At 31.6% G+C, this 11,548-nt stretch overlaps 1 protein-coding gene across 1 annotated transcript; it reads left to right on the top strand.

Moving 5' to 3' along the window:
• Nucleotides 1-6,314: 6,314 nt before the first annotated feature.
• Nucleotides 6,315-8,711, top strand: LOC117908496 (cytochrome P450 CYP72A219-like). Its single transcript, XM_034822119.1, has 3 exons — nt 6,315-6,762; nt 7,985-8,202; nt 8,579-8,711. Exons 1-3 carry the CDS (start codon nt 6,489-6,491, stop codon nt 8,660-8,662), a joined length of 576 nt encoding a protein of 191 aa, XP_034678010.1. The 5' UTR covers nt 6,315-6,488; the 3' UTR covers nt 8,663-8,711.
• Nucleotides 8,712-11,548: the final 2,837 nt, after the last annotated feature.

Here is an 11,548-nt window from a genome sequence, read left to right as displayed (position 1 = left end):
TTTTCTTCTATTATTGTTAGATGAATTGTTAGAGACTTTGGTAGTTAGGTTTACTATATATATTACTCTGTAAATAGCAGAATAAACATAGAGAGAAAAATAAAACAAAAAATATATATATATTTCTCTCACTTTACTTTCTCAATTTCTATTACTTTACTTTCTTATCTCTGTTACTTTCTCTATACTCACAAACACACATATTGAAGAAAGTTTGTATTATAATAGATATCATTGTGTCGGGCTGATTATTGATAACTTCTTTGATGAAATATTTGGTTTTAAGCTCCATTGTAAGAAATCATGTAAATCTTAATGATAATTTTACAAGAAGATGTGATTAGATCTATTATTTTACAAAAAGAAAAAAAAATGGCAATAGAATATTATTATGGCCATTGACTTTTTTTAGCGCTATTAATCACAACAATTATTGATGATTTATCTCATGTCAATAGAAACATATAAAAAAGAATAAAGATAGCTATAGATAATTATTTCTTTTTTTCTGCATATTTTGCTTCATTCTAACTTCTCCAAGTGTTAAAACATTCGTATAATCTATAACACAAAAAAACAAAACAAAAAAAACAATTTAAATTACTAAAAAGTGAGGGGTACTAAGTATGATTAAAAGCATGTGCTATGTGGACAAAAAAAAAAGGTCTACATAATGCTTTTATGAGGTTTAGCTATTGAAAATGCATTAGTTTCCATCATTTTATACTTGTAAATTCAAATGGAAATTGATAAAACTTGTTGAATTAGATTTTTTATTGAAGCATTAATAACATTTCGATATCTCAAAGTCTTAATTGTTTTTGTATTCATGCATCCCAAAGAATGATGTTATCATTGTTTGTATTGTATTGATTTTTTAGTACTTCATTGAAATTAGTGTTGATTTGGATTCAATGCAAGTCCACAGTAATTTTTGTTTTGTTGATTTTTCATGGTGCGTAGATCTTGTTATCATATTGGGATCGACATTGGTTCTATGTTGTAGAGGAGTATCAATTTGGGTAGTTCTATTTACTCAAGTATTAATTTTAAATCGATTCCTAAACCACCTATTTTATGTTTGTTTATTGAATTAGTCCAGCCTCAGTTTTTGTATCAAAATGAAATTTATATCTAGTTTGCAGTCACAACTTATTATCAAATTCCGTTATTAGAGAATTTGGAGTTGATTTGATTTTGACACTGAACCTAGTATATTTCTTCATTATTAAAAGTTAACTTTGATTATTGATTTATCATCATCCTTTTTGGCAATAAATACAAAGAGAAAACTACATTTCAAATGAGACGATTCTATGGAAATAAAAGGACGTGAAACTTTGTCAAATTGGAAATCAAAGAGGAAGATCAAAGCTATGAACAAGTCTTAAAGCCTCCCCAACTGCACCCCAAGCTTTCATTCAATATATTATCCTCTCCTTTCTATTTTCTTTTGTATTATTCTATATCATTTTTTTAAAATTAGCCCTATAAAAATTGTTGAATTATATTTGTTTTCGTCTTATATGAATATATATATTAATGAGTGTTGGGAATCATTTTGTGTGAGAGACTCATATTTGGTGCATTTTGATCTTTAGTTTGAAATTACAATGAAACTAATGGTTTCAATGCTTTTATGAGGTTTAGCTTGTGAAAATGCATTAGTTTTCATCATTTTATACTTGTAAATTCATATGACAATGCCTAAAATTGGGTGAATTAGATTTTGTACTCATTAATGACATTTTGATACCTTAGAGCCTTTATTATTTTTATATTAATTTATCCTAAAGAATAACATTACCATTGTTAGTGTTGTATTGATTTTTTTTTTTATTTATTGAAATACATGTTGATTTCGATTTGATACCAAGTTTATGGTAAACTTTGCTTTGTCAAATTTTCATGGTGTCTAGATCTTGTTATCATATTGGGATCGACAATGGTTCTATGCTGTCAAGGAGTATCAAGTTGAGATGGCTTATTGATTCTATTATCATTTCCAAAACCACCCATTTTATGCTTGTTTTTCAAATTGGTTTAAGCACTATTTTTTTGTCAATATGAAATTGATATCTAGGTTGTAGTCATAACCTATTATCAAATTCTTTTATTAGAAAATTTAGCATTGATTTTATTTTGACGTTGAACATAACATATTTCTTCATTATCAAAAGTTTGCTTTGATTATTGGTTTGTCATCATCTTCATCATCCTTTTGACTTTTTTTTTTTAAAAAAAAAAGATTAATGAGCATTAGGGATCATTTTGTGTGTGAGACTCATACTTGGTGCATTTTAATCTTTAACTTGAAATTGCAATGAAACTAATGATTTCAATGCTTTATGAGGTTTAGTTGGTGAAAAGGCATTAGTTTTCATCATTTTATAACTGTAAACTATTAGGAACCACTAGTTACTCTACTCCTAGGCTCTGCATCATGCAGGGTCCATGCAATCTAGTCCTAGGCTCTCTACATCTAACATAGTAGAAATATATGGTAACTAAAACCATATTATGATCTAGACGTAGAGGTTAAAGTTTCATACTTGCACTTTGGATGTTCCAAAATCGAATCTAATCTCATAAGATGTCAAAGATGTTGGGAATGTTGTGGAGTTCATCTATTTAAAGATCTTTCACCTGATCTCTCCCTTCAAAGATCCTGACACAAGAGAAAGGTGAGCTCCTCTTCCTCTCCTAAGAGTGGATAGGGCTTGCTCTTACTCTCTCTCAGGAAGATGATGGCCAAAATGTTAAAATCGTGAACCTTAAACCTCTAAGAGGGTTTATATATGGTTTCTTATGGGTTTAAGTGACTTAAGCTTAAACTAGACTTGGGTCACCTAATCCAATCTATTGGGATAGAGTCTTAGAAAGCATGACATGATATACCAGTTTTAAATTCATTAATAAATTTATTTATTTATGTTTCTTATTCAACGTACTATCCCATTTTGTATTGATTGGTTACCTGAACAAAACTTCAATGTACTAGGAATTGCATAAAGGACATAAGTCATGGGTTTCTTACAAGATGATTAATTGTTTATAGTTAGTTCGTATATTTGGGCAATTCAATAGAGACTATAATGCACTACCTCCTAATTGAGAGATGGCTTATCATGACCATCGAGGTGGGTTTCCCATGGTGAGTACATTAGTGTGTATGGTTACATATTGAATAAGAACTATAGTGAATCATGACATAAGGCTACTAGTTGTCATGATTCACTAAGCTACTATAATATATAAACTCTCAACCTTGAGAATATATTAAATTTATGTAAAATCAACAAGAAACTTTGATTTATGGGTGAGACCCTAACATGATCATATATCCATATGGAGCAGCTAGCAACAAATATTCTCAATAGAAGCACCATGATATCCCATGGGAGTGAGATAGTGTGTCTGTTGAGAACCTTGGATCGCTCCATTCCCATATCTTGGATTGTATAGGTACATGTAAATCTACCCTAGGCTTCTGTAGAAACTAATTTGAGTGGAAACATGAGTTTTAAAATGATTTAGATTAATAAAACTATAGAAGAAACATTCATATCTAGACCTGGATGTTCCCAAATCAATTTCATGGGTAAAAAAGAAACCTAAAGAATTTGGAGACGTACATCCAAGATCTTCTACTCAGTGACTAGAACTCCAAAGAGTGGGCTTTGGAATAGAGGATTCCTAATTTCTCTCTCTTTCACTTTTTAGATGTCGAAGACAATTGAAAACCTTAGAAACCCTAACCTCTAAGGGGGTATTTGTTAGGAACCTTGGATTACTCTATTCCTAGGCCCTAGATCTCGTGGGGTGCATGCATTTAACCCTAGGTTCTCTAAATCTAATGCATAAAAATAATGACTTCAAAAATCATTATAGAATAAATATTTAGAGATTGAGAGACTCATACCTAGATCTAGATCTTGATGTTCCTAAATCAATTCCTCTTAGTGAAGAACGTGCCTGAATAGTTTGGATGTTCCTAGATTTGGATTACTCAAATCATGATCTTAACACTCTAAAGTGTGGGCTTTGCAATGGTGGAAATCTAGACTCTCTTTCTCTCTCTCACACTCTCTCTCTCTCTCTCTTTAGAGGTAGAAGACAATTGTCTAAGTCATGGAAACCGTAACCAGCCCTTAAGGAGGCATTTATAGGGTTTCCTTATTAAGCTTAAGTGACTTAAGCCCATATGGTCTTAAGTTACTTAATCATCCTAAAATGGGTCATAATTGATTAATTAACCACATAAGCCTATCTAATTAATCAATTAGCCCAATCTAGAGACCTTGTTCACTATCCCTTATTCAATCTTATATAATTACCAAAATACCCTTATGCACAAGAGTGAACATAGAGTCAATCCAACCCTCATAAACCATGCTAACATGGTATATGAGCTCAAAGTGGGGACCAATGAGACTCGTAAATGTACTAGCTACCTTAGAATCCAGCTTAAACTAGGTATTGATTAATTATTTAACCACATAGGGTCATCTAGTTAATCAATTAACCCAATTTAGAGACCTTGTTCACTACTGCCTATGCAATCTTATGTAATTACCAAAATGCTCTTATGCACAAGAGTGAACCTAGATCCAATCCAAAATGCTCTTATCCTCTATTCTTAGGCACTGTTCCTTGTTTGATTGCCAACTCTTTCTCTTCAGGTACTATTAGACTACATAGCACCTTCTTCCCTCAATCTAGATTTTAAGCACCTCAAACACATTGAACAAGTTCTTTACACCCATTAAAGTGCTAAATTTTAGTCCCTATCACTGTCACCTTTTAATATTGGCCTTGCTCCTTTGAAGGTTATTAAACATATATGAATAAGTGAATTTGGATTTTTTTTTTTTGAGGTCATATTAAATTGAATTATGAAAATATTTATTTGTTGAAACTTCTTTACACCAAGACCTAGAGATAGATATATATTGGAAATAAAAGAAAAATAGATTAGTAGAAAAAGTCAATTTCTTTGAAAGAAAATGCCATGAATTAATAATATTTGTGCATTTTAAGAACTTATCATTTTATTTTATAACATTAAACACTGTGGGATTATAGTGTAAGTTCCTTTCGTCTCTCCCTTTCTTCTAGGTAGTTCATTTGAAAAACTGAGATGTAGGCCTATATATATATATATGCGTTGATGAAATTTTGTACTCTAGACTTTGATTTATCTTCTATAAGTACCATTCTTTAATTTTTCTTCTTTTTTGGTCTGCTCTTTAATTTTATTATTCTTGCTTCGCATGTAAATATTTTTGTTTTCCTATGTTATCAGAACAGGGTGATTATAATTTTAGGAGGAAATGTCATATGAGTAGGAAGCTCATACACACAGGTTATGTCTTGGAATGGATCAAAGACAATTTTGCACTCAACTGTCTTACCAACAATAATGAAGCTATAAAGAATGCAATTGTGAATGTCACGGACTCACTACTAATCATTTCACCCATTTGTCCTATTCAGTTTTTAAATAAATGTGATCAGATATTTTAGATCTTACGTCACTTTCTTATTCTAATCCATTCTATCAAACATCGGATGGGAGGAGCCCAATGCATTATTAACCGATAAAACGTTGAATTTGAAGCCTAGATACTTATAAGAATCCAATGACATGCACTCTCCTAAAAAATTACTTTATTAAAGCTGGTCCATGCCCTACTAGCAAGACAATAGAATATTAACAAACAAATGGCAGTCGTTCCAAAACTATTGTCGTGGATTGTTGTTGGTCATGTTATTCTTCTTAGGAAGATGGTATTCATATAGAGACGGTGCGATGATGTATATATAAAACAATTAATATTGCATATTTATTTTTCTTTTATTGTCCTTATCAAATGAATCAGATTGAAAGCTAAATATGAGTTTTTATTTTATTATGCATATATAAATAAATAGTTATGTAATATATGAAATAATGTTTAGAAACACAAAATTTTTCTTAATTTTCCCGCTTCTATTATGTATGTTTAGACTTGTTACTTCAACAAATTGATAAAAGAATATCCTAAGGCCATGTTTGGTATGTGAGAATGGAGACCGGGAATGTGCATCTCTTTCTTCTTCCGATTAATTCCTATGTTTGAATAATTCAAGTGAAGATGAGAATAAAATAAAAAATAATTTTAAAGGAAATGAAATTTCACTTATAAGGCATTAAAGAAATCTTCTATCTCTCTTACATCCATGTCATATATATAGTTTCTAATAAGCAGTGATGGTTACACAAAACTTTGAAATGTATCAAATTGAGAAGTTGAAAAGCCATATTGATGGAGACAATTTAAAATACGAGACATGCTTCTCCCTATAGGCATTAAAGAAATCTTCTATGTTTGCCGACACCAGGGAATGGGATAGGGGCACTTTATATACACCGGCAGCATAAGGTCACTCTCTCAATCTGAAGTGATTTAACATACCTCTCCTTTTAGAAGTCCCTCAAACCGGAAATGGAGCTCAGCTCAGTTGCAATTTCTTTTGGGTTCCTTACTGTGCTCATAAGCTGTTTATGGAGGCTACTGAATTGGGTGTGGCTGAGACCGAAGAGGTTAGAGAGATGCCTTAGAGAGCAAGGCCTGGCTGGGAATTCGTATAGGCTATTACAAGGGGACTCCAAAGAGATGTCCAGGATGATGAAGGAAGCATATTCAAGACCCATCAGCCTCTCCGATGATATCGTTCAGCGTGTTCTGCCCTTCCATTGTCATTTCATTAAGAAATATGGTACCAACATGAGTTATTACTTTTCATCATAGTATTAAATTTTGCTGGTTTCTTCAAATTATGGTCAAATTTTATATACTGCCCTAGAGCAGTTGTTTAGTTTCTGTTCTTCTCTTCCTAACTATTTTTCTTTTCCTTTTCACCTTTTTTTTTTTTTTTTTTCTAAAGTGTTAGAATTAATTTGTGATGTTTCAAGTCAACGCACTTTTCGATGAATTTTTATGTCAGTTATTTGTGCTAAAAATATAATATTCCATGCCAATTCTATGGTTGATAATTAAAATAACTTCTACGTACATATATTTGATAATACATACCCGAGTAATTATGTAATGAGTGATTCCCATTTGCCACAAGCTCAAATTTTGAGATGTTACCGTTTTAGATATATATTTTTTTATTACGCTCGAGAAAACTAGTTATGTGTAGTACAAACCAATTTTTTAAAATTTGATCGATTATTAAATAAAAAAAATTAACGATTCATGATTCATCAATGGGATCGGTTGTCAAATCAGTGATGTTATAAATATATAATTTATATATTATTAAAATTAAAAATATTTTAATTTTTTTAAATATATAAAGAAATTAAAAATTAATAATATTTATTTTTTATTTAATATATAGATTTATTAATATTTTAAGATTTTATTAAATAAAATATATATAATATTTAGATGTGAAGTTATTTAATTTTTATATATAAATATGTATATTAGAAGTTATATACCTTATTATTTTATAGTTTAAAGAAATTATATTATTTTACTTTAAATTGTTTGCATTTTTATTATTATAAAAATTTTGGGAAGAATTTTTTTTTTTTTTTTAGCTAGTGTTGTGGAAATGTGTAAGGCATAAATAGCATAGTCATGATATCCTAATTTTCCCAAGTCAGTCCCATATCTGAATATCTCTTTATATAGTCGGCATGCCCAGAGTGTGGATGTATGTGAGTGGCCCAAGCAGTAGCCCACTCCCCCAATTTCAACCTAAAACCATGGCCCATTTTGGCCAAAAGAATTTCAATTAGAGATAGGTCCAGGCCCAAACCGGCAACCCAGTTCACCAAGTCAATGGTTCAACCGCTGGTCGTCCGGTTCTATGGCGGTTCAATAGCCCTACCGGCTCAATTGCTGACCAGTCGGTCTTTAAAACAATTATCCAAACTAAAAGCAATCCAGGACTAACACTATCCAATAATGGCATAAACATGCAGGTAAAAATTTCTTTACATGGGTGGGTCCAAGTCTAAGGGTAAACATTATGGAGCCTGAGCTAATGAGGGATGTTTTGTTGAAGTCCAATATCTTTCAAAAGACACCCTCACACCCGTTGGTCAAGTTGCTGGTTTCTGGTCTAGTGGCCTTGGAAGGTGAACAATGGGCCAAACGTAGAAAGATCATCAACCCAGCTTTCCATCCAGAAAAGCTGAAGGTAATTTTCAATGCCCAATTTTCAAACGACAATATTTGACCTTAGTTTCCAGAAAGATCATTAACCCAGCTTTCCATCCAGAAAACTTTCTTCTTTTTTTTTTAAATGTGAAAGTAATTGAAAATTTATTTTTAATCCTATAAAAACCTGTATAAACATCAGAATTCCCAAATATTTCAGTCATTTTAATGAAGTACTGGTGACTAGTTTTTCACATACCAAGTGTCCTACCTTTTCCTTTCCTTTTCCCTTTCTTTTTCACATACTCATATAGAGTCTTTTTCCCCCTTTCTCCAATGGGCCGTTTCCAAAATTTTACCAACGAAGAGATGTTCTTGGCCTTTATTAATTGATTTTGTGGTTGAACTTGTTATAGAATATGTTACCGGCATTTCATTTGAGTTGTAGCGACATGGTGAACAAATGGAAGAAGCTTTTGGTGGAGGGATCATGTGTGTAACGACCCGCTCCCAACCGTATAGATATTGTCCGCTTTAGACCTAAAGGGGCTCTCACAGCTTTAAAACACGTCTACTTGGTTAAGAGGAGCCTCTACATAACATTCTTCCATATCCGATGTGGGACATCACAAACACCCCCCCATGCAGACACAACGTCCTCGTTGTGTCCCATGGGATTGCGGGGCCAAACAGACAAACACCTCTTACGGAGCCAAACAAACCCCCACACCGGGGTCGAGGATCGGCTTTGATACCATTTATAACGACCCATTTCCAACCATGTAGATATTGTCCGCTTTGGGCCCAAGGGGCCCTCAAGGCTTTAAAACATGTCTACTTGGTTAAGAGGAGCCTCTACATATATAGCACCAGGAACACTCTCCTCTATCCGATATGGGACATCACAAACACCCCTTACGGAGCCAAACAAACCCTCACATCAGGGTCGAAGATCGACTCTGATACCATTTGTAACGACCAGTTTCCAACCGTGTAGATATTGTCCGCTTTGGACACAAAGGGGTCCTCATGGGTTTAAAATGCATCTACTTAGTTAAAAGGAGCCTCTACATATATAATGCTAGGAACTTCCTCCCCTATCTGATGTGGGGTAAAATCGTAGTTTAAAAATTAATAATTAGTTAAAGTAATTTAATAAAGGTAAAAATGTCTTTTCGTATTTAAAATCCCTGTATATATATTAGGTTTTTCCTATCTTCTCTATTCAAAAAACCCTTTTACATAGAGGTCAGAAAGATCAGAGAGCATAGGGCTGAAGATTTGGAGGTTTAGGGTTTGAAGATCAATTTTTCAGGTAAGATTTTAATCCCTAAATTAATATTTTATATTCGTTAATTAGTTTTAAAAACTTTAGATGTTCTTTGAAAGATCTCAATCTAGATTAGGGTTTGTTAAATTAATTTTTAGATCAAAAGACTGAAAATTTATGAATGTGAATTAATTTGTGATGAAAATAGGAAAATTTAGAAATTTTCTATTAAATAGAAAACAAAATCAATGGAAGAAAAGAAATTTTAGATTTAGAAAATAAATAAATAAATCGTTTGTGTAGGCTTTAGATTTGAAAAAAAAAAAAATGGAGTACACGTGTGTTGCCAAGGTGTTGACTTAGGCATTGGAAAAAATTGTATATGTAAATATATTTTATAATAATAAATAATGAGAAGAAACATGAGACTTATTGTTTTATTCTTAGGGCTTTGTGCCTATAATGAAGATAGGAGGGTAATGGGTTGGTTATATATTGAATTTGAAAATTAATAAAAATTATAATATTTGGTTTTAAGCTAAGGAAATATTAATAATAATAATAGTTTCCTATATAGGTTTTAATTTAAGTTAAGTATATAAAGAAATAACTAGTGTGGGTAAGATTAGGAAAGAAAATGAATTTTATAATAATTTGGAAACTCACTAAATTAATTTATTATTGTTTAGTAAGTTGAAAAAAATAATATTGGGTAGTAATAATATTAATATGGGAAATTAATTGGGATCCCTAATACTAAATAAAATATTTTTAGGATTTTCAAATTTATATGTTTCGATAAATAATCAATAATCAATATTGTGTATGATATTATGTTAGGTGAGGAGGAAATTCTTCAAGTTAAATACTTCAAGATTTTGAGTATTTTTTCAATGTAAGGGAAATTAATGCAGATTTTTATAGAAGAAAATAATTTTTTTTATATTGTGTTTTGAAAAATGTAAAAATATTATTTTTATCTTTTTGCATGGATTAAATATGTGTTTTGTATGGAAATTGTATTTGAGAATCTTCTTTGTTTATTTATGAAAAGTGAAAATTTTGGAGATATGATATTTTGTTTTGCAAGTTTGAATTAATGAAATAAAGTGTTTGACTCTGGTTCCTATGACCCTAGTCAACGGGTTATAATTGTTTACATTTCTATGGCCCTAATCAATGGGTTATAATAGTTGATATTATATGGCCCTAGTCAACAAGTTATAATAGTTGACCTTATGACCCATAGTCAACGGGTTATAATTGTTGACTTTTGGTTTTGTTTACCTTAAATGGAACAAATTTGAAGTTAGTCACTCATTTGTGAAGTCCCACCTAATTGGGCACCATTTGTTATTTGATAACCAGAGTAAGATATTTTGAATGCATTTGATTTGGTTTTTATAAGAAATTGTTTTGAAATCGATATGAGAAAGTTTGATGAAAAGTTTTAATATATTAGTATTTCGAACTCAAAAGTTTTTTTTTATGAAAATAAGTATATGTTATATCTCCTATTTGCAAACACGATTGAAAATATTTGATCCATGAAACTGCATTGATGTTCCTTATTGAGCTTTAAGCTCATGCCCCTTTGTTGATAATTTTCCAGATACTCTTAGTTCAGGCAAGGAGTGATGGCTAGGCTAGGGAAATTTTTATTTGTTAGGATTTTGGTTCAAACTTAATTTTGGACATTGTTTAGATGTTAAAATTTATTTTTCGTTTAAATTATTTGGATTTGGAGTTATTTGGACAATAACACTCTAGTTGATGTATTAGTTTTTTTAAAAAAAGTTGATGCTCAGAGACTTTAGAATTTTGTCCTACTATTCTGAACAGGAATTTGGTAATTGGTAAATTTCTTTCCAATTACAATACAAATGTTTGTATCATTTCCACTTTGAGCCTTTGGGCTTGAGGTGTGAAATGACCGTCATGCCCTTGGAGTGGGTTTTAGGGCGTGACAGAGTACCCAACCATGTAGATAGTGTCCGCTTTGGGCCCAAGGCCCTCACGAGTTTAAAACGCGTCTACTTGGTTAAGAGAAGCCTCTACATATATAGCACCAGGAACATTCTCCCCTATCCGATGTGGGACATCACAAACACCCCCC

This window comes from Vitis riparia, chromosome 19 (genome assembly GCF_004353265.1).
Source record: "Vitis riparia cultivar Riparia Gloire de Montpellier isolate 1030 chromosome 19, EGFV_Vit.rip_1.0, whole genome shotgun sequence".
In the NCBI taxonomy this organism is placed as follows: Eukaryota; Viridiplantae; Streptophyta; class Magnoliopsida; order Vitales; family Vitaceae; genus Vitis; species Vitis riparia.
The sequence above is the reverse complement of the archived record's forward strand: the minus strand, read 5'-3'. Positions and strand labels throughout refer to the sequence as shown.

Bases quoted from the DNA above. Each gene is read 5' to 3' on its own strand.
- LOC117908496 (XM_034822119.1), top strand. From the start codon at position 6,489: ATGGAGCTCAGCTCAGTTGCAATTTCTTTTGGGTTCCTTACTGTGCTC. The intron at 6,763-7,984 runs GTACCAACATGA...ATAAACATGCAG, and splicing joins TCATTTCATTAAGAAATATG to GTAAAAATTTCTTTACATGG. The intron at 8,203-8,578 runs GTAATTTTCAAT...AACTTGTTATAG, and splicing joins TCCATCCAGAAAAGCTGAAG to AATATGTTACCGGCATTTCA.